This window comes from Ruditapes philippinarum, unplaced genomic scaffold, assembly GCF_026571515.1.
Source record: "Ruditapes philippinarum isolate M1 unplaced genomic scaffold, ASM2657151v2 ctg2088_1_1_1_1, whole genome shotgun sequence".
In the NCBI taxonomy this organism is placed as follows: domain Eukaryota; kingdom Metazoa; phylum Mollusca; class Bivalvia; order Venerida; family Veneridae; genus Ruditapes; species Ruditapes philippinarum.
The window spans coordinates 102,468-128,290 of NW_026860231.1; the positions used below are offsets into that span (position 1 = coordinate 102,468).

General features: G+C 29.4%; 1 protein-coding gene across 4 annotated transcripts in view; it reads right to left on the bottom strand.

Moving 5' to 3' along the window:
* Nucleotides 1-23,600, bottom strand: part of LOC132759307 (carbonic anhydrase-related protein 10-like) — a 44,574-nt gene extending 20,974 nt beyond the window's left edge. For 2 of the 4 annotated variants that reach the window (XM_060751059.1, XM_060751056.1), the window contains exon 1: nt 22,281-23,600. In XM_060751059.1, the coding sequence (XP_060607042.1) occupies nt 22,281-22,377 (97 nt within the window). In that variant the 5' untranslated portion in view covers nt 22,378-23,600. Of the gene's footprint in view, nt 1-2,240; nt 3,363-22,280 lie in introns of those variants that run through there. The other 2 variants (XM_060751060.1, XM_060751058.1) reach the window with 1 other exon arrangement.
* Between the last annotated feature and the right edge of the window lie 2,223 nt (nt 23,601-25,823).

Consider the following 25,823-nt stretch of genomic DNA (forward strand, 5'->3'; position numbering starts at 1 on the left):
ATAAAATACTGACTTTTATATTATATAAAAATATTTCTTCTGGTTCTTTATTCTATGCATGTCATACAATACCAAATTTTTCTTACAGATAACAACAATATAAGAAGACTATGCCAATTATGCATACAATCTCGCAACAAGAGGTATAACGAAGAAAAGATAAAGGTATAACTTTGGTTATTCTTTGCCATGGGAAATCATATTCACATTATACTGTGGGAAAATTACATCAGGTCTATTATTCGTGGCTACATTCCTCACTGGATTTGATATGAAATAATCTGTATATGTGTGTGTTTGTTTCTGTTTTTTCGTCCTCTCTTTTTTAATTTCACATGTCACACTAACAGTTTTAAAAACTGCTGCAAAATAAAAGTTTATTTTTTCTTTGAAACATTAACAAGATCATTAGACCCGAAATAAAAAAATCAAGCTGTATATCACGTAAGACTTTAGCTTTTGTTATTCTTCTCTATGCGATTGATCGTAATCTAATATTAAAAAACAGACTATTTGTAAAATGGTCGCGCATGAAGTAGATACTAAATATATTTTTGACCTCGTCCGAACTACTAGAAAATAAGTGAGAGAAATACTAATGGTGTTTTCTAGTTAATGCTTAGACAGTGCATGAGTGACAGTAATGAACCTAGATTGTATATCTGGTTTCACTACACGTCTATCAGTATATTTATGTATGCTATTTTAATGGTACCCTAGGTATAATTTTACTCTCAGACTACTGATGTGTGATTTTTATTATTTTTCGGTGAAGTTGATTGAAATATGAGTACACGGATCGTTTTTATGTAAATGATTCACGTTTAATGGCCTGCGTATAGAATATGTTCACATTTATCTGTGTCTGTGGTCATTTGTGTGCTCTTAATACACACGGATTTGAATTTACGACGGAAAAAAGATTTACATTTAGTAAAATAACACATTGATAATGGAATACATGTACTTTGTTTGTTTTATTGTACATGTATCTTTTAAAAGAGGGAAAAAACACTTTTTACACAAAGACCTAAAAACATGTTCTAATCAAACGTACACAATTGTCATTTTAAGTTTGATTTTAAAGCTCTGGAAAACATTTTTCTATTTAATGGATTTATGTAGAAAATAATACTCAGGTATATTACCACAAACATAGCCGGAAATGTAAAACGTCAAAGCGATCGACACACATACATAAACACAAACATCACGTAAGTTGACAGATCCATGTCAGTGAAACAGAACCGACCACCACAAATCAATTACGAACACGTGACCAAGTTGACGACATAGATAGTTAAGATAGTAAAAATATTAAAATTACATTGTAAATGATTTATAAATAATAATAAACAGAGCAAAGACCACGAACATAAACACACTCGAATTCTGTACAATGAAAATACCGTTTCAAATATTTAAGGCATAGAATAAAATCAATTTCATCATCATTTTATGTTTTATATAAATATAAATAATTAATAATATGATATATATAATTTAATGAACTTTACATTTTTATATTTTGTATTTGTCAAAATAACTTCTGAGATAATTGTACGTTGAACTTTTGTAGTTACACCTGATATAATCGGGCTCTGTTTTTAATTTAAGAAAAAATCAAGTCCTATTCCTACAGGTGCTTTTTCTATAAATAATTTAAAAACCCAGTTTTGGTCGGAACACAAAATGTTTTCAGCCTGTATTAATATGTCATGATGTGTATAAATGACACGACCGGAGGCAACATTCTTCATTCAAATTGCGAATGATTAGATAACCTAGCAATAAAGAACGGAGTAATTTAATTCTGTGGCACTTTTGCAGGCAAATAATCATATTTATTAGAATATAAATGCAAGCCTTTGAAAGAAATGGTTGTTTGGAAGCAGAGACTTCTGTAATTTAAAAGTAAAGACAATACAATTCTTAAACGCACTAGAATAAAGCGGTAATGTTAAATGTTTTCAATGTGTCACAAACATTTGCAATGATTTGTTTTCTATGATCGAACAAAAATATACAAAATGATACAAAAATGGATGTATTTCAAGTACATAATTATGCGGATGTTGGCAATATTTACTAAGTTTGAAAAATGCATAAGATGTATTATAAAACAACAATATCCTTGCAATGTATATTTGATAAAACAATCGCAAAATGCATATTGAATCGTTAAGATAGATATTTTAAAATATATGGCACGAAAAGGAAATAATTTGTAAAAATCTTACCTAGTTTGAAAACTGAGATAAAAATCAGTGTAATAAGCCATATTTTCTCTATCGCAATCTTTCTACCACAAAAATCCATTTTTAACTGGTTCTCTTTGCAGAAATATTAAGAAATAATATGTCTGTATTCGGATTTCTTCAACACATTATATCCTAAGGTGGGCAAATCATTTCAAGTGTAAGAAAAAATTCAGAAATATATCCACTTATTTATTCAAAGCAATTCCCATCATTATGAAATTTGATTAATGCATGATGAAATTCTGTAAACAAGCAAATATTTTACTATTTATTAAAACAGTGTCGACAACAATAAACGCTGTTGAAGTATGTCTCTATAAAATCACCTGTTGGTTAAAATAGTAGAACACACTTCTTTGTCTATTCAAATTCAAACCTTGAAGGAGCACGACAATTACATACAAATAAATCAACAGCAGTTCATCATTAATAAATGCTTAAATAGAATACACTTCAAAGTAATCTTTATCTACATTTGAATCAACATGCTTGCGGATCAATTGCAATATTCATATATTGTTATTGATATACAATTCGAGCAGCTAACAGGTATTCTGAATTATTCCTTTATCGAATTATGCTCCATTATATGTACACTATTGTTCTTTAACAACCTTTTAAAAAAACGTGAATTGTTTTGTAATGAGCATTTCTTTTATGGATTCAACAGAATGCACATAAAAGCACTTTTAATTTCTGCATTTATTAACCGGTTTTTTCTTATACAATTTTGACGGGACGATTATACATGTTAATATCTGCATTAACAGTTTATAGTTATTAGAATTACATTAAACTTATGTGTAATCTCAATGTCATAAAGTTTATTCAATACCAATAATATTTTAATCACTAAATATTCCATATATTTAAAAAATAAATTCAGTCCATCTACACCGTTGCATTATTTTATTTCAGTAGTTAAGCATGTATACGTTTTTAATTATGGACACTGTCCAAATATTCAACTATCGGTTAAAGTATTCACAAAAGCATCATCCGCGTTCACTAAAGCTAACAATTAATACACCCATAGCCGTAGCTTTCGCTTTGTAATTGCTATCGTTGTACAGAAATCATCCAATCACTGAAAGTGATAACAAATATCAGAACATTTCCTATACCCATGATCGTACTTCAATACAAGACAGGTCTTACTTTCTTCGTCCACAATTGATTCTAGAGCGTTGTTTTTTTGCGTTCGTTAATATTTAAACGTGTTTCCAATTAATAGTTGATTAAGACGTGCGCATCCCCAAAATGAATATAGCTATGTCTTTTACATCGGATTAAACTCTAATTGCATTGATATAAAATCTTATATGGAACTTGTAATACAAAAGACATTTTTATATCAACGTTATACAAATTCAGCAAATTAAACAGTCGAACAATTTAGATATATTTTGTCGTGCAAGGGTAATAAAAAAAAATGCAACATAGGTAAATGTACAGGCCCGTCTAAAATTATGGCGTTTAAAAGCTGTTGTTGTAAAACAACGTAGATATATTGATAATATAATCCGTCGTTTCAGTTCCTGTAGTTACTTTTATGATATAGTTTTACTTTTCGCCTTTTTTGTCGCCTGTTACTGAGAAGCCACATATATGGTTCACTTACCGTCGTCTGTCTGTACGTCCGCCTGTCCGTAAGTCACAAATCTTGTCCGGACTCAAAATCTACTCGTGCAATTTCATTCAAACATTACATGAACTACCAGCACTAATCCTGGTTGTGCATATTGTCGGCATTTTCATGTTAAATTGTTTTTGTCAGAGTTATGACATTAAATGATGTTTATATATTAAGTATGTCCGAAGTACTCATCTTATACTGCTAATGTATATGAGTATGTTACAGGATTAATTGGTAGCTCTAGTTCTTGCGCATATTATACAGATTACCTGCCTGGATGCTTTTTGGCCAAGTTTTGCATAAAAATAAGAAAGGTGTTTTGCAATTTGAAAAGTTTCAATTTTTCTAACGATATGATCTTTCCCTACCAAACCAATTGTTACTTGACAAGCATCGTATTAAATGAATTAAATCAACGATAATTCCAAAAATAAGAAAACTGTTAATAAATCAAAATGAGAGACATACTCGCCAGCAGTCGGACGTAAAGTAACCTTTCCGAAGTCAATAGTTCAATTACATACAATACTGATTTTTCTTTTCCATAACAACAAACCATATGTAATGGACTGAAACAATTTTGAAAAAAGAAATCCGAAGCTAAGTTTAAAAAATGTTATTTAATCTGCAAAATTATATTGCTTGATAATGTATGACATAATAAATTTATTTTAGTAATACAGAGATTTTCTACACATTGTGCAATGTTGTCTTATCAAACAATCAATAACAATACATTGACGTTAAAACCGGATTCCTAATTACTAAGAATAATTAATTTTTGTGATGTTTTATTTTTAAATTATGACAATATTTTACGACAAATATTAAATTTCAATCGGATGTTTGATTGTTATCTGTTTGATTTGTAAAATATCAAGCACTTTCACCACAGAGTCTATCGATTGTGTCTGGGTTATATTTACATTTTCAGCATATGATCTTCCCACATCTCATTAAATGTAATTCATCCGTAATTACTTTATCATTTGGCAGCACCATTAACAAAGCTACCATTAATCAATGGCAAATTAATTTTCTCTTCAATGTAATCAAAGACACGTATTCGATCGGATTCAAACGGGTCGTTTTTCCTAATTATTATTTAATCGGCAAACTATCCGTGTTTTATAATCCTTTGTTGATATTGTGTTCATATTGTTTTAAAAACCAATATCATTGTTTAATAAGTAAATACGAGGAATAATTGTTTTATTGGAATTATCTCAGATATATTTACGCTTTATTGCTTGATTTTTTTAATCAAATATCAAGGTATGACAGGAATAAAATTCATAAAGTGAGAGGTCGTTAATATTCCATGTTCGTACCTAATGTATTGCATGGTTGTGAACGATTATACGATTTGCCCACGTCTCATCAATTACTTACGGTATAAACCGAATTTTGAGATATCATAATGGAACAAAGCATCTTCTTATACAAAAAATAAAAACTTTTATAATATAGTTCATGTATTTTTGAGCAAGAACTCGAAATGAAATGTATGGCAATTTCGTTTTTGATGTCATATAATTTCTATATATCGATATTAACGAACTATCACATTTAAAAAAAAATATACCATTGTACTCTTGCACCTGTTTTGCGTTGATGATTATAACTAACATAACCCCATTAATTGTCTCTTACTTATCTTTATTAGTGTTGATGGTAATTCCACAAATCGTAATTTATGATAAACATTGTACTGATCGAACACTAACACAGTTTAGATTCAATTGTTTGAACTTTATGTGTAAGATTTACTGTTTGTGGTAATTATTCTTTTAACTTGATAAATTTCACTTTTAGAATTGTAAATAAATTTTCAGCACATGTATCAATCTTTAAGTATTGTACTATTCAAGCTTATTTCGTATATTTCATTTTTTTAAAGAAAAACATAAAAACAAACAAAGAAAGAAGAAAGACAATTAAATCAGTCTCATTATTTATTAATTAAATAAGTGGTTATTATTTGTTTTTATTTTTAGAAATAATAAATGTTTAATCCTATATTAATATGGCATGCTGTGTATAAATGACACGACCGGAGGCAACGCTCTTCATTGAAATAGCAAATGATTAAATTACCCAGCAATAAAGAACGGAGTAGTTTAATTCTGTGGCACTGCTGGCAGGTTATTGTATTCATTAGAATATAAATGCCCGCATATGATTAAAAAAACTGTTAGTTGCAGAGACCTTTTTAAAGTTAAATCAATATAATTGCAATGTGGCCGTTATGTTCAATGCATCATGGAATTGTGCAATGCATCTTTTTATTTCTACAATTAGCCAAATAGACACACAATTACACAAAATTAAATTTTATTTTAAATACATATGTAGGTGTTGGCAATATATATTTAGTTTGCCAAATTGACTTGTTGAAGTAGATGTTCCGAAGAATTATATGAAAAAAAAGAAAGCAAATCCTAATTTAATATGACAACACTCCATATCTCGCTGGTTCTCTTTGCAGTCAGGAAGTCAACACATTTTATCCGAAAGTTGGCAAATCATTTCAAGTCTAATATATTTACGGGTGTTATCTATAGTATATTCCTGAGAAATGTGTATGTTATCTTTATTTATATATATGATCATGGCGAGTTTCAATACTAGCAAATGTTTAAACTATTTATAAAATATTTATTGATTTATATAAAAAGCCTGTTGCTTGAAATAATTGAACACACTACTTTTTAAATTAAACCGTCACTAGGCACGAAATTTATATAAAAAGCTCTCAACAGCAATTAATAGGTAATTATTGCCGAAATAGCATACACTTCAAAGAAATCTTTATCTACATATGTATCAACTTGCTTTCGGATCGATGGTATATGTAACAGTTGTGTATTGTTATGGGTAAACAAAAAAGAAAAATCACACATGTTTATTTCAATTATCTCTGTATAAAATTCAGTCACCTTAATTTAACTGTTTTCTTAACTGTCTACGTAAAATAATTATTTCCTATGGATTAGAACTTGTTGTACAAAAACACTTTTAACGTCTAATTTTAACTGTATTTGCTTAAATGACGATTATACATGTAGGTATCTACATTTGTTGTCATAAAATGACATTAAATTATTGGTTATATGAACTAGCTTTAATATTTTAATCACATCAGTATATATAGTCTAAGCAATTATTTAAAACAAAATCGATCGATCGTGTTTGTTTGACAATCACCAGTTTATAAGTAGCATTGTTTATTTCTCATACATTAAGCATGTATGTACATATCTTCATTGATTCAATCTTTCAAAGTATTTAGAAAAACATCACCCAATTTCTGCGAAGCTTACAATTAATACACACATTGCCGTAGCTTTCGCTATGTAATTGCTAAAGTTATACATCATCCAATCACTAAGAGTGATAACAAATATCAGAACATTCCCTGTGGCAATGTAATCATACTTAAATGCAAGCTAGTTTTCACTTTCATCGTCCGCAACTTATGTTAGTATAATAGCGTTGTATTTTTGCGTTCGTTTATATCGAAATATGTTCCAATGTATCATTAGATAGCGAGCGACTTGCGAATTTACCCCGAAGAAGGAATAAAGCTGTGTCGTAACGTCGGCTTCAGTTCTAATTTTATTAAAGTCAAATAAAATCAATGCAGAGCTTGAAATACAATAATAAAAGGCAAAAGTCATTTTTACTTGTCATACATTTATCAATTAAAACATGTTAAAGATAGTGATATTCTGTAGTGTAAATGGTATAAATTTTAGCAATTTTAGCATTATTAGTATTCCGTTCAAACAACTGAATTTTTGTTCTTATGCAGCTTTTGTTACACTACAATTATAGTAAAACAAGCAAATGTATTTGGAAAAAATAGATAAAATTGTGGATAATACAAGTTTATTTAAATTAATTTATTCGTGTTAATCAAATTTATTATTTAATTTAATGAAAATGTTAAGGTAATTCAGCAATTTGCTAACAAAACCGTACCACAAAGTTCTGATTATCAAAGCGCATTCAGTATCGACGCTCCGGTGATTATAGTTTTAAAGCTTCATAAAAGTGTGACTTATTATACAGTGTACACGTCGGATTTCTTCAAAATCTACAGTGTTTTATCTAATAATGACACTCATGTTTCTGTCTCTCGTATATTATTATTTACATCGTAAAAGAAGATGTTGATGCGCATTGTGAAGCAAAAAACAAAGCAAGAAACAAAAATACACCAAAAACCATGAAGGTATCAATAATGTTTAATAAAAGCATGATTACACAGTGATGCTTTTAACAATCTGTTATTGTCTTCATTATAATTATACCTTGTATTTTGGTAGTATTGAAACTACTAAAAAACGAAAAAACGATTCTGTATACTAAATTGGGTTTAGACAAATTAAATAATAAATAAAATGGAAACCTGATTAGCTTCATTCAAATTTAGAAGCGTTTTAAGTAATCGCATGACGTTGCAATTTTATTGAGTAACTAACTTGATACAGACAGGCAGACGAATTGTGAAAAGGTCTTGATTTTACCTGACCCTTTCAGTTCTGCAAAGAAACACGCTCAGCCTGATATTGTTAGACATTTCATGAGTGACATTAATGAACTTACAAAATATATATCATGCATCCGAATTTGTCTACCAGTAAATTCATGTCTGTAGTTTTTATTGTGCCCAAGATAGAACCGACTTTCAGACTGTTGTATTATTAATGGTAAATATAAAATGATTGAAATATGAGTATACCTGTCGTGTTAATAAAGATATAACTTAGGAATAAGGCTCTGTTACCAAGACATAAATATATCTAGATTAATAAAGGTCTGTGTCGTCCTAAGAAGTAAATCTTATATTAGCTCATTTGGCACAATATAACATTAACTCAAAGAGTGTACGATAGATGTTATCTAGAAATACAAATAAAAGATGACTTTTGAGGTAAGAAATAATGTAATATCTGACTTTTAAAAAGAGCGCAAACATAGAATCGCTGGCTAGAAACTGGTTGGAAAATAGACAATGTACATGGAGACCCCAGACAATAGCCATTTTCAAATATTCATTTCAAACTGAGAATGCAAAATTGCCGTTTCGTGCGACTTTTTCATGTTTCGTTTACCTTTTTGTAAAAGGTCATCACTGTTGCCAAAATAGACAAACAAATGTATGTAAACGTATAGTTAATTGCACAAAGCACAGACATAAACACTTTAAGTCCTATCAAGAATTTCTGTATAAATTCTATATATTTTGTGTTCGAAGCGTAAAGATATCTGTACGAAATGTAGACGCCGACAGAATCACCGAGTAGTTATAACCTTGAACAAAACCTGGAGGTTACAGTAACATATATTATGGATATTGTATGATTAGAAGAAGTCTAAGCCATTCATTCGACAAAATCTTTAACGTTTCCAGAGTTCACTATGGCTATTGTGAAATCTTAACGCACTACCTTGGCCCGTTTGGGTCAAGTTAGGGAAGCACCATTTTATTCTTTAAACGGAGAAAAGTTTTCTTCCTGTGACTACCTTATGTTTTCACTCTGAGGACATTAAAGTTACATTAAATAAATATGTAAAAATATTTTGCCGTCGGCCTAAAAATCAAACATTCTACAGTTTCATTAACCTGTTTAATAGTATTGTTGTAAATCTCATCAAATATTGTTCATAAATTAGGATTTTAAACGGGAAACCCCACGGTAACACTAAAGTTCGTATACGAATTTTAACATGCAAATGAAGACTATAATCAGCTCGTGTATGCGCTACGTCACAGTTTTATAGTTGCTATCCGGAACACAGAAAATGTGATATTTTCTTGTGCAAACACAGTTTTACCGTTTAAGCTTCACGGTGCACTAAACCTGGGGTTCAGTAAAAGTAATCATCTCGTAAAAAGATTAAATTTGTATGAAAACATCCGTTACAATGCGGAAATATACCGTTAAATTAGGACTGCCACTTATAGTTATGTTTGTTGATTTAATATTGATGTACGGATGATCCGAAAGCGGAGTTTCTCATGCAAACAGAAATTGTACTTCCCATTTCGCCACAATGAGGTTACCTATTTTCATGCTAATAAAACTCATTTTGGTTGTTTGGACACCAAAATAAGACCTGGAGTCGATATAAAACCAATTTATTAATGAAATGTCGCTATTTAGTTTTTTTATGAAATTTATTAAATGTAACTTTAACAGAATAATAATAAAACATTCAAAACGAAGAAATAAAAAAAATTGCCTGTGTCTTCCTCTAAGGTCGGGAGATAATATCAACATAACTAACGTTTTAAACATAGAACACACAAACAGAAGTACACAAATACACATTAACAACATTAATCCGAATCATAAAATATGTCGAAGCCATTAGTACATTCAAGCTATTGAATAAAAACACGAATTTAGGCATAACTTGTTACGAATGAAGCTTAGACCATATATTTTGATGAAGAGTCCCTATGTACTTTGTTAACAGAGCAATGATATAAATTATAGATGCGGAAACTATAAAATGCTGGGTTTTATTGCTGTTTGCGAGGTTTCAATTCCATTTCTTTACTTTTTTTTATTTGATTCTGTCCCAGAGAAAGAATGGATCGAAAGGTTGTTAAATTTTCAAGCATCATATAAGATTAGTTGCATCAACTATTCTATTTCTAACATCTGTTTTACAGAAATATAATGAGCAACTCTCTCGTTTGCAGTCAAAATTGGGATATATTTGTACATTGTAAAAATATTTTGTAATGGAATGAAGTAATATGAAAAGTTAAATACAGTTGTCAAATATAAGGTTTAAATTTAATCTTTTAATGTGCATTTTGCTGAGTAATATGAGGCGTAAATTTTGAAAATTACTAAATGTGTTTGAAAACCGGAAAATAATGATATACATACATTGCAAAATCAACACAGTGTACATAAACCACATAATTTTCATTATTTTTTTTTCAAATATTTTACTTTACAAATGAAAAAATAAAATTAGATATATGAAAGGATATTGTAGTGTATTAACGCGCACTTATTATCCTAAGTTTAAAACAACTTCCGGACTTATTTCTAAATCATCAAGCAATCTATTTATAAGTTATCTTCATAACATCACGACATTTAATTTCCTAAAAAGTATTACATTTCATTCGTACAACTTTATTTCATGTTATCTCAAACAACTTCATATTTGTATTTATCAAAAGTATCTGGTTTATATTAACATTTAGCACATGATCGCCCCACATGTCGTTAAATTAATTCAGTTTTAATTGCTTTATCATTTGACAGTACCATTATTAATTCTACAACTGAATAATAGCATTTCTTTTCTAAATGTAACATAAATAAGACACGTTTTCGAACCATTTCAATGGGATCAATTTTCCTATTAACTTTGAAATCAAATTGAATACAAAACAAGCGAGATCTAAAAATCTTTGTTGACATTGTTATTTTAAGTAAAATAGTCGTTAAATAATTCATTACTTGGAATAATTGTTCTATTGGTATTGTCTCGGATTTGTTTGCACGTTATTGCTTTAAATAATCTGTAATCAGATATAAGGGTAGGACAGGTATAGAATTAACATCAATAAAGTAAGACATCATTCTTAATAATTTCATTTAACGCCGCATGCATAATGCATTACGATAATGCAATGGCCGTCAAAACGATTATTGAATGTCCCCACTTGGTGCTAACTCGTCAATATATTATCATTTATTTCACATTGTATCAGCGTGCTCGAATCTGAATATTGATTATTCATGCTAGAACATGTTATTTTTACATAGTTTATCACTATTATAAAATTCAATTCAATTTTGACCAACTTGTTACCGCCTAATAAACAATATAGGCAAATATCACACAGGGAGTAATCATATATCAACGTCTTTTGTGCTTACAAGCATTTTTATAAACATTTAATAAGTGTTTCTGTATCATGCAGATATTGTCAAATTTAGTTGTTTTTTTTTAAATTGGCTCTTTACATTTACTTTTCACAAACCGAGAAAGTAAATAACATTGAAACTTCTTGCATGATTTTACTTAAAACAAGATATATGTTACGCCGTTTCCCAGATATTTAAAAAATAATATTTTCAAATACTATTTTGATGGTATTGTCCAAATTTGCAAATTTTTGTTGGATAATAAGTTTAAACGTTATTTACTCTTTTAAGATACTGTTAGAATATTATTCTCTAAAGATCTTATATCATTAAAACATTTAACTTTAATAGAACACCCCTCTTAATAATCAATCCTTTTAAATTGTTGCTCTCAAAGGTAAACCTTCACCTTTTGCATTTCTGAACTTCTTTTTTTCCTATGTTTTATTTAGATCAATAAAGATACTGTACAAATTTCAAGAAACAAAAGATATTGATAAAAAATAAAACATTGCATTTTCTTTTTGACTTGTACGGTCTGAAACGAATATTTATGTCATTATTTCAAGAAGGAATTAAATCAGACCCATTTCTATTTGTGAAATGAGTGTGGTCATTATTATGCACGATTTCCTTCAGTTTTTGTTAATAATATGATTTTATTCAGAACAAAAACATGTTTTATCCTGTATTTATTATGTCATGTTGTGTGTAAATGACACGACCGGAGGCCACATTCTTCATTCAAATAGCGAATAATTAAATAACCCAGCAATAAAAATCTGAGTAATTTTATTCTATGGCACTTTTGCGGGAAGATTTTCGTTTATATTAGCAATGAATGTCCGCATTTGAAAAACAGTTTTTTTTGTTTCAGAAATTTTTGTGTTGTTAAGGCAAAGCATCACTGAGTCATACAAAGCAGTCATATCAGTATATAATGTACAATTAAGCACATATAATACAACAAGATTTTCGTTATAAATGCGTATATTCCTTTTGGCAATATGTATTGTATATGGATATGTAAATTGTGTTATAGTGAATAAGCAATATAATAATCATTTTTACCTTCCTTAATTGAATATTTTAAACAATAACCGAACAATGCATAATGACGAGTTAAATTGAAAATAAAACAAAATTATTTGAAAATTTAACCAAGTTGATTAAATCAAAGAATAAGTCATTTCCTCCCAAACCAATCCACTTTTCGTTTGTTTGTTTTTTTTTCTTTTAAGATATAGTTTTTACGGACTTTTATCTGACTGATGACAAATAATTTATTGCCGAAGACATATATTTAAAATAGTATATATTTTATAAAAAGAAATCATGTATCATGATTGCGTAGTGTTCTTTATCTGGTTTGTTAATGATGAATTTCAATAAACACACAAATGTTTGTGACATTAAGTAACTATCTACGATACATTAGATTTTTTTTCTATAAAATCACTTGTAAGATTGTTAGCCGTTCATTGCTGATTGATATATTGCCCTTGTTGGGGAGGGGTTGCCTTTAAAGGTTGACGCATCGTAACTACAGCCAACGTTAAAAACTGTGTGATCGCTAAAGGCAACTAAATGGGTCCGAATGGCTGAAGTTAATGCATATCTAAAGCCCCAGTCACACTAGAGCTTACGACCAGTGAAGACCAGTTCACGATCACCAGTGACCTCTGGTCGCGGACAATCTTTATAACGTCTTACGACGGTCATCGGTGATCTTTGGCAGTCGCAGGTTATCTTATTTAGGTCCCACGACCAATTTCAGTCGTAGAGAGGTTTTTGAGCTTGCACAAAAACCTCCTTGCGATCAAACAGGTCGCTAGTAATCTTATAAGGTCTTAAGGCTGTCGCACGATGGTCGTTCGGAAGTGCGATAATCTTACGACAGTCTTTACAAATTGCCACTAGTCACTGATAATCCTAAGTAGTCTTTAGTAATCGTGTGATGGTCGTACGACAAGTTGTAGGTGATCGCATGTTATGACACGGGTAGTCGTAAGTAATCCCAGGCAATCTTGAGACCATCGTTCGTTTACTTATGACCTGTCGTACGATTGTCAATGATGACTTGTCTTACGATACTCGCAAACGTAAATTTATCTGTGCAAAAATGGTTTTGGTCGCAGACAATCGCTGATGATCGTCAGTTTTACAAGTCGCCTGTGGTCGCAAGTAATCGTAAGCTCTAGTGTGACTGGGGTCACAGGTGAGGTTGTTTTGACCAGGTGTTGTTTCAAGTTTAAACATCCGATATTAGCCGAAATCATATTTCCTGTTTCGGAATTACAGTTTTACTGTGTTGCTACGCCGTAAAATCACAAAAACACCAACCAACAAAAAATGAAATACAAGACAATCCTTTGTCTTTATAAATATGCCAAGCCTTAATTTAACAAAGCCCTCAATAACAATAAATCAGTAATTAAGGCAAGAATAGATTACACTTCAAAGAAATCTTTATCTTTATTTGTTTCGACTGAAAACATTTTTTTAAAGATTGGCAGTAATTGTATAGTGTTATGGGTGCACTATAACAAATTGCAGGCGAACATGTATGGAATTTAGCATTGTATTAAAGAAATCTAGAAATGGTGTGATCTCTGGAAAGCAATGAAAATAACTTTTTATTTATTAAAACTTTATAGTCTTTAAAGTCTTTTGACTAGTGATACAAACACGTGGAACATATCTCAAGCCCCTGGCTTAAGAGGTATTCAATCTTCAATACTAAGTAAACATACTGGAATGAATGATCCGGGGAAAAAACAACAAAAATATAACAACGCTAAAGTAAAGTTCGGGACAACATTCTACTGCTTCTACACTTGCGTTTGTAAAGTATCAAAGTTTGGAAAAGAGGTGATCCCCCGGACACAAGGATAACAACAATTTTAGATAGAAATTGAAAACTCGGTTTGATTTCGACCCTTGTTGTTAAGTTTCCTGTTAGTTAACGTCGTTTTTTCTTCTTCCCTTTTTTTAATAAACAAAATCAACATTAAATGTTCCTATCGCTTTCTAATTTTTATTTTTTTATATACTATCTAGTATTTTATTAAATAATCCATCAATCTTGACAGATACAATTTCTTAAATTATTCATCAATATTTAATCCGATTAAAATAACATTAAATTTTACATATTTGCAATTTTAAGCTCTAGATGACTGCTGAAGTCTATAGAAAATGTTTAATAAACAAATCATGAGTTGAATTTTACGTTTAATTAATAATTTATTATAATTCTTATAATACATGAAATGTTGCTGTATATCGTTCTAGAGAAATCATTTTCTTATAATATTATGTATAAATAAAAAAGCATATATATGTATTATAATATAATACAAATCTCCCTATACACTACTATCAACGTTAAATATTTCCACAAGAACATTATCGGGTGAAACTTAAATTTACAATTAATACACTTAACACCATGATAGTTTTCGAGCGTTATGCTATAGAAATTATCCAATCTCTGGGAGCGATAACAGATATAAGAATATTTCCTGTACTCATAATTGTACTGCAGTAGAAGACAGATCTTAATTCCTTCAGACACAATTGATTCCAGTATAGAGCTTCATTAATATTTAAACAAGTTTTAATGTACGTGCCGATATATAGTTGTGTGCCTTAACTCGACCTAAAGTCTAATTTCATTAATGCTATTGATCAGTGCAAAACATACAATGCAACAAACAAAAATGCTTTCATCTTTTTATACATTTTTCCAGTATAGCATGAGAAGATCGCGCTATTCAAATACAATAATGAAAAAATGCAACGAAGCTGCAGGCCAGTTTCACCTTTTGTTGTCCCAAAAATTGGGAAAAAGAACAAAGTGTTACATATTAATATGATCACGTTACTTTTACCTTTAAACACTTAAGTCCTTTTACATTTGATTATCATATTTTATAAAACAACAATAGAGTTTGCTTGATATATATCTTTTTTTGTAATAACGATACAAATGTCGTCATTAACGTGAGAAACAAATAAGGAATGCTACCCTGAACTCGGTAAGGCTGAATATTTTTTCTCACCCTCTTACATTTGGTGCTCACCGTTGGACTGTTAAAGTAAATAGCTCAAAACCGCTGTGAATTGTTTTCTGTATCCATAAGAAAAGGCGTTTTACGATTTTGATATTAAAGTATATCTTAGTATATCATTTTTCAAATATTTTCAAACAAATGATTCTTAGTATTTTACTCAACATAATCAATAAACCAAATATCACTTTAAAAAGGTTAAATATAAATAAATAAGTAGAGTATACTCGTTTATTACTGGTTTGTGGATAGGTTGATTCAGATATACTGTTGATATAATCCAATTAATCATATCACAACACTCCGATTAATAAAACACATTTACAAAATCGTGTTTTGACACACAAGAGACCATATTTTCAATTTCCCGTAAAAGTGTCTCTATTTATTCAGTGTACACGCCTGATTTAATCAAACACTCCAGTCTGTGATTTTATAATGTAGCTCACGTTGTTGTCTCCGGTACATTAATCTTCACATCGTTGAAGAAATTGTTGATGCGCATTACGGAAAAAATGATTTTACGCAATGTACATGACAATATTATGAATAATGTACATGGAAATGTCATGAATTATTTCATTCATCATAAAATATTTATGACCCAATACAATTAACATGCTTGAATATTTACAACAATTTTACATAACTGACAGTATTGACGCAATTGATTTGTTTTTAAATGTACAAATTATGCGTGATTAAGAAGTTACATTTTAATTGAGTTCAACACAGTATTATTTCAAATTAATTATGTACAATTTTGAAAAAAAAAAATTGACGTGTATTATTAGAATGATACAGCATGGCAGATCATTGTCATCGCTTTCTCCGAATGTTTTAACAAGAGGACAGTGCATGAGGACTTTGTTTGTGAACAGAATACTTCCTTTTGATCTAAACATTTAAAACATTATCAAAAAACAGACTTGTTATTGCTATTGTTTGCTTATAATGCATGAAGAAATTAATTATGAAAACGTTATTAATGATAATATTTGTCGGCTTATTTATCGGTATTTTATGATATTTAATAATATACAATACTATGTACGTTTCAACATAGAATACGACTGTCACGCTAATTAAAAAAAAATACATTAAGACTTAATACATTTTTTTATTTCTGTATATAATAACACATTTGAATTCAATGTTCAACATGCCATAATACATTATTTAGCGGTCTGAAACCTTATAAAGTATTAATGCCCAACTGCTTCTACAATAATTCATTAAGCTAACGCTTTTTACCCGACAGTTTATTGTTTATTGTTAACATGTTAGCTAACATGAAGGTACGTTCGACATTTGTGCGCTTTTAATTTCGAGTCGTCTATATAACGCTGTCATCCATAGCAATAACACACTTCAAAGTAAAATATATCAACTCGTTAGCTCTAAGTTCATTATGCATCGGTTTTAGATAATTTGAATACAATATAATTCTATGAGGTTTCGGTTACATGCATGTAAATTTCGGAAACAATGATAACAGACTCAGCATAGTTTGAATACATATAATGTAGTGCTTAGATTTGATTAGATAGGGGAAATACTTTATGGTAACACTTTCCTAGTTTGATACAGATAGTCAAATTGAACAACATATTATGCAGACCATTTACTGTTGGTTTAATTGTTTTAATTGTTAAAATATAATCTTTTAAAAGTATACATATTGTAGTAGAATATGAAAATTAAGATCGCGAAAGCCACGGATCGACAAAGGATTAAAACCTAATGCAATTAGCATCACAAACAAATATTTCATCATTCAAGCATTTACATAATAATTCACAGATTGCTTGAAACACATGCGCAATTTTAGCAAAAAAGAGCTCGGTAAACAAATCACTTTTGGGGCCGTTACAAGATACAAAAGGAATTACACAACAGTAGTCCATTAACTTAAAATGGTATTACACAGACACAAAGACACGATAATCGAATATTCACATAAATTCAAACCATCAAGATATATTCTTATTTTAAATTACTACATTTACTACATACTCGACTTCGAAACATTAATAACATAAAATACTGCCTGAAGCAAATAATTATTGGTGACTTTATAGTTACTGTACATTGAAAAGTTCCCATTTAAGTCCATCTACCGAATACAAAATAAGCTGCTCTTTTCGTATTAAAATGTCTGAACATATACGTTTGAGTACACAAGGAGGTAATATTTGAATTATCAGGTTTTGAACAAATGCACTGAAACCAATATCTGCCTGAAATCATAATTTATATACTTTCTAAAATAATTCTTTGGCTTGCAGGAAACAGGTAGTGAATAATGGACTGTTAACTATATTAAGTAATAGATAAAGCACTAGATTTTGTATGTCTTAATGTAATAACGTTTGTACCTTCAGTTAATGAAACTCACAGAATATATTAATACAAAGAGTGGGGTTTAGCGATACCATGGTTTTTCTTGTTTTAAATTTAATTATTCCATGCAGGTAAACTGTTCTAACCAAACTTACTCTATCTTTGTTGTAAACAACTGCACTAAAACATAATAATTTGATTTAATGATCTTGCATACAAAAATGAAAATACTAAATGCGCCGTTTGCATATTTACAAAAATAGAAACCGTAGGCTTTAGCACACGTACCAGTACTTTCCTTTTAATTTCTTGTGCTTTAAATGTTATGCATTCCTTTTGTCAAGTAAGACACTTTGCAGGTACAATGCCTGAAAATTGCGTAGGTTTTATTTTCAATTAAATTTAACTTCATTTATTGTGAATGTTTTCCTTCCATTGTTTTGATATCTTACAAGAATTTGTTCAAGTACAACCTCCCTCGGATAATACTTGAAACTTGTAAGTATAAAAATAAAACAAATTGAGATCCAAATAATAATTTTTGCTCGTGCAAGGAATGAAAAAGAAATCCGAAATAAACGAGGCACCCATTTATAATTTAGTTACACTAAATCTCATTATACAAATCATGTTCCCACACCAAGTATGTAAATAATGTAGTATTAACTTTGCTCAAGATAGACTACTGGTGTATCATTCATTATAATATTGCTAAACAAGATAATAAGTTGAAATTGCATGTATACGAAACCAAGGCATACGTCTTGATTTCTCTTTTACTGTGGCGATTTGTTCTAAATTGTCAATTTTGAATATAGTTTATTCAGCAACATTTATATGAATTCTCAAAATAATAAAACCTTAAAGGGTTACTTCGATAAAACACAATATAAAAACGTACAATTACTGCGTTCAATTCCTGATTTTCCGGAAAACGGTCTCCTTCGCTCAAGTGACATTGTTACGTTTTAATCAAGAGGTCTATTGTGAATGAATTTAAAATAATAAGGTAATACACATTTTAAAATGAATGCAAGTCAAAAAGACAAGCCAAATTCTCGTTTGTAAAACTCAAGTTATTTTCTAATATGTGTGGTTTAAATCATTGTCAAGGAAATCACTTACATAATTTCATTATAAAAGTATCTGCGAAATTGAGAGACCCCTGTAAATGCGCTCACAAAATGTCAATACCGTTAGATGCCTTATACCTTAACACACGTTTTTTCACTGCTCCACACTTATAATCTAAATTACCACATCGATGCAAAACAGAATAATTTATTAAGCTGGTGTTTAAACACTACATTATATTGTTTTATGAAAACATCCTAGCTTATGTGGGGGATTATTTGACATTTGTTTGGTTGTAATATAGGATCTTTAATAATTTTTTTGTATCACAAACGCTAGTTTTATTCGAACTTACTTCATTATAATTAATGAATTCAAATTAACAAGATTGAGATAGAATATAAGATGATACGAATCTAGTTTTAAGAACACAATAAAATAAAACAAGATATGTGTAGAATATAAAATTATGCAATTTGGTATCAAACAAGTTTAAACATTTCTTTACTCATTTAACCACTAATTTTGATTTTAAATAATTACGCAGAATATGGTAGTAAAGAAAAGAATATAAACTAAAGAAATAAAGAGCCTTGATCATGCGTCACAATTAACTTAATATACCCCGGTATTTAGTAGTTGCAGGGAACCTTCGAATAAAGACTCAAAAGATTTCAGAAAAGAGGACGAAGATTCAAACAGTACAAACGATTTAGCTTTGAATTGATATTACACATCAATACAAGGACTGGAAAACCAAATGAGACATTTATTTTATCCATAAAAATCAAACCATTCAAGTATAGAAATTACATTTAGAAAATGCAGAGAACAATTCGTAATAAAAACGTTTGAAACACTACTAGCTAACTGACACATTTTGATACACGATAACGATTTCAATTGTTACTAATTTTTACTACAATTCTTTTACAGAGCTGTTATGATTACAACAACTTTAAAATGTTGGATAAAAAGACATTTTCAAGTTTTATTACATTTTGTGATATATTTCATTGTTTCCTTTGACTTTCCATAATTATGCAGCGTTTGGTTAAAGCATGTTTCTTTTAATAAAATTTAATAAAAAAAATATTATGTCTTTATAATATGAACATAAATAATATCAGTAATACAAATATTCTATAATTTAACAACAGTTACGTTTTTTCTCTTTTCTATGAATTTTCACACTATTTCTAAATAATCTATAACCACATCGTAATCCCTATTATATCATGATTCGGCAATGACATTTGACTCAGCTAATTTAAAATTAAAATATAATTTATCATTGGGCAGCACAATTAACAAACCTACATTAATTAACGGCATTTTTATTGTCTCTTGAAGGAAATTAAACACGGACAATTGAACCTTTTCAAAAAGCTTATTTTACTTATTTTTTTCGTAATCTGCAAAGACAGATGAAACATGAAAACCTCGATTTACATGTTTTTAAAAACAAAAGACAAAAGAGATAATTAATAAGTAAACGCGAAGACTAATTGATTTATTGGAGTTGTCTCATAAATGTTTACACTTCATTTCTTTCATTTGAAACATAAAAAAAATCAAATTCTTACAACGATCATGCGAAGAACTGAAATTGGAAAAAGTCTGGACATGATAAGGAAAAGAAATTGAAATCGAAATTGAATTGAATATCGATTTTTGTGTAGTTCTTACCTAGCCCGATTTGAATGAAAAACATTACATTTTGCACAATGAAAAGTATTATATTGGAAAAACGGGGTGAAGGAATGATTTTAAAATTTGCACTGAAGTTACTGATCCAAACCTACATCGGATTGTACAAATATAAAAAAATATTTCAACACCCATCATGTCTAAAAAACTCAATGGAATCCCTTTTCAGGAAAATATTTAAGTTATCACTCTTGATATAAATCATAATATAATCTTTTAAATATAATTTGTATTAGTATTCTATTTAGTCACGAATTTCCGCTTTATCATATTGACATAACAAACCCTAGTGAAATTCAGCATAAAAAGTATGATAATATAAATTATAAAATTGTAAATTGTATTATGCACAATAATACTTTCATTAGTTGAAAAAAGTAATATGCATTTAGTGTATTAATATCTTTAAACGCAAATGATTTCTCAGTTCTGGTGGTACCAAAATAACTACAAGCGTACAAAAATGTTTGGCTTCAACCTTCTTATTCAAATACAATGCTACTCATCTTAAGGCTTCCACCATCAAAAATGTATTGCTTGAGTGTTTTGTCACAATCAACGTTTTAACGCCGACTCAGCAGTTTTAAGTGTTTGTATGCCTCAATTTAAACCAATTTCACGTTTGAAGACTTTTTACATAATTATAACTCTGTATTGCATTTCACTGCATTGTGTCTTTTTCTGGTATGATTGAATACCGTAATATCAATATAAATCGGAATAAAATACATTTTTTACGAAATGTGCTTGAAAATATCAAATCATTTTAAAGGAGGATATTTGTTCGGTTTAATTCAAGAATATTCGTTTTGGGTAGCAAAAAAATCTTTATCCTGCATTTGCTATGTCGTATGAAGTGTGAAAAGCGCAATCGGAAGTTCAATTCTTCATTCAAATAGCAAATGATTAGATATCCAGGCAATAAAGGAGGGAGTGATTAAATTCTGCGGCGCTTCTATCAGAATGTTTTTGTTTTATAAGAATATTAATGTCCGTACTATGAAAAAAAGCTGTCGATGCCTTCTCGGATATTATTTCTATTATAAAAGTTAAACAAGAAGTATCTTTAAAATAAGATTCTTGGTCGAGGTAAATCTGCTCTTACTTGTAAAAATCATTTCGGAGTTTTGTATTCATTAAAAATGCTAGCTGTACCTGTTTAATGATCTGATAATAAAGCTAATTTCTTGTGTACATATAAAGTTGTGATTGCAAACAGTCTCAGTAGGGTTAGTACAACAATGTACAAGAATATACAATAATATGTAAACCTTACCTAATTTGGAAGTTGAAATAAGAATCACAACAACAAGCCAATTCTTCTGTAAAGATATATAACCACCACAATAATCCATGATAGCTGGCTCCTTCATTTATATCCTTTTTTTACAAATAGTTTATGTTCATGCTCATGAACTGTTTCAATAGTTATCCAAAATGAAGAAAAGTACAAAATTATTTCCACTCTTATTTACACTTTAAAAGTCAATTGGTTTTTGATTTCCGCAAACGGTGTTCTTTGCATTTCCCCCTAAACTTTATAAAGTTGTGAAAATAATGCTTTTTATCAGATAAAATAATAAGCAAAAAATGAGATTTCCTGTTAATCATTTAAAAATAATGAGTAAATAACTTATAATATTGTCAGTTAATATCCGTTTAAAAAATTACTAACTTAAAATATAAGTAAGCTCTGTTTCAAATTTAAGCAAATATGACACACGATTTTCCTTATTAAAAATCAGAACAGCAACAAATTGCTTAAATGATATACATGTCTTACACAATTTTAGCTATTCATATCAAGCAAACAAACAAGGTTTGTTTTATTCGCAGGTGACTTAAACAACTTAAGCTTGATTTGTTAAAGGTATATATCACGTGTAAAGGTAAATAAACGTAACAGATAATCCAGTCGTACAATTCCGCTCTTTTATTGATTGCCGCATTCATATTGTAAACAGACGATTAAATGTTGGAAATCATCATTTTGTCTAAGAATTCAAAAGTTATTTTGATAGTCCATGTCAATCAACGCATTCAACAATCACTATTATTCTGCATTTATCTTTATTATACTTGTCAGAATTTTCCCACAAAATGTTAGCATTTTGATAAATGTTAGTATCTACATTTTGTTTTGTAAATAACGTGGTATATTGAAATCAATTATTGCGTATATTTTTCCAGAAATGAACGTTTTTTTTTATAAAAACAATAATATCTCTTTAACAAAGTCTACTCTTTATATATTACACTTTTCTCATAAAATGTTCCATCATTCATAATTATTTGAATATCACCAGTTGAATAATTTAAAGTCACGCTTTATTGTATAAATGTTATATTCATATCAAATTTATACACAGAAAATTTATATAAATATCGTACTAAATTTCAAAATATCCACTGAAACATATTCCAGTTTTACTTAGATTTACAATTAATATATCCGTTACCGTCGCATTCGCTACGTGATTGTTAACGCTACTCTATAGATATCATCCAATCAGTGGAAGTGATAGCAAATATCTGATCATTCACTCTAGCCACATGATCATACAGTAGTAGAAGAGAGATAGTTCCTTCTTCGTCCGAAATTGATTCTAGTATGGTTTTTGTCTAGTTCGCGTTTGTTACTATTTAAACAATTATCGATGCATCTGTATATCGGGTTTTGCCTTACGTTGTATAACTAATCCACCGATATAAGTTGCCTTCGTTTCAACTTGAATAAAAGTGAAATAAAATTGACGTGTGCAATATCAGACCAATATGATATTTCACCTTCGTTAAATTATGCTAATAAAATGCTAATAAAATTAATTCTTTTGAACCAAGTGAAATAAAATTGCACATTATAAATCAATTAATGAATAAATAAGTCAATAGATAAATAAATAAACAAGTCTTAGATTTTATAATATTATAACAGTATCTACAACATATGCACGCAGGTGCATATTAAGTCGTTTTAAAGAATGTTCTAGAGTATGCAACTAAAATCTAACGTAAATTCTGTGAAACCGTTACCACTCGGCTGATACTAACGCTGTACTAAACTTTTATAAGAAAACTATAAATAAACTGTTGAACATGATCAGAGGGGAATTATAATCTATAGTTTGTGTTTTTTTACTGTCAGGGTCATTACCAAATGTATGTGTGAAACATTTAGAAAATGCTGTCTTCAATACATTAATACATATTTTAAAAACAAAATTTAACTACTTCAGAAAGCAATACTTTTCGGCTTAAATGCTTAAGCAAGTTTTTATCCAACTACAAATAAGACTTAAAAATCAAATTTTCTTTTTAAATTTCAAAAACATCTAGGTGATCATGAATATTTAAAGACAAGACATTGAAATAAAAGATGAATAAAACAGTATTGAATTCGCGAGAATAAACAATTATTGTTTGTATTTAACAACATATGAATCTGAAGCATATATAAAGGTCAAAGTTGGTACACTGCACGATAGTTTAAAGATAAATAAAATATAACTAAATAACCAGCCAATTTATGACAGCAAGTTCGGTAAGTGCTTCCAAGAATACAAATGGAATTGTTTAGTAACATGCCTGATGAAATTTCATTCTCTTTTTCGATGATTATTAAAAAAGAAACGAACATATCTTGTTGTATTATTTTATGATCACAGGCAAAAAAGCAAGATTTAAAATCTAATTAGGTAACTGTACCATACACTGAAGACGACGACACTTCATTCACATTAGTTTGCAATTATTCATTTTTTACATAACACTTTTGGCATGATGTTTGTTCGCGTCACTCAGTTTTCTTGATGCTATAATAATGCATCAATCATCTTTTGGTTCTCTTTAGATAGCTAATATTGTATGAAATTATCATTTCCCCTTGATACTTTAGAAAAGCAGACACATTTGTTTCCTCATGATGTTTAGCCACGACACACATATGAATACTTTATGCATTAATTTTCATTTACTTATCTTCTAGAAAAGTAAAACCTGAGTACAACAATATAATGTTAGACAGGACGAAAACAAATGCAATGCTCATAACATTTTTGTTATCACAAGCAATATGTTTAGGTTCAAGACTTGGTTGTGCTCAGTAAAATGTCGTCAAATGCAAAAGAAATAGGACAGCTTCCTGTCATGACACGCATGACGCGACAAAATGTGATTACAATGACAACATCTGATATCCAATTTCCCTCAGAGGTGTTCGTTGGTTTTAAATTCATGCTTGATTACAACTAACACATAAATGGTAGAATATCCAATAGACTTAATGAACTAAGGTTACTGTCATGTTCTAAACATCACATCAGATTTCAGCACAAATTAAAACAAAATTTTGATCGTTATTTAAACGGAGGTTAATTATATAGTTTTTTACGAAAGTATTTTTCATACTATGATAGTAAACGTATTTGCCCCTAATCTTAATCAGCTATCTACAATGTTTCTAATATTCAAAATGAACTTCACGAACGTTTCAATTTTATTTTAAGACCTAGTTAATACTGTTAAAGTTATATAATGCTCATCTTTTTCATTGATGACTGTATGTTTTCAAATGATTGCCATAATTGTGATAGACAAAGAATTGATAAGAAATAAATCTGCCTAAAATGTAAAATGTCTGCTCCACTCTGTCTATAAAATGAACGTTACGGGTAAATTGCAATAGACATTTACATGTAAGTTTGAATATAGAAATCAACTCCAGTTTCAATTTAAAAATGTAACTATTTTATTTGTAAAATATACAACGTTTCGACCCAAAAGTCTTCATCAGTTATACTTTGTTAACACGAAATGACGT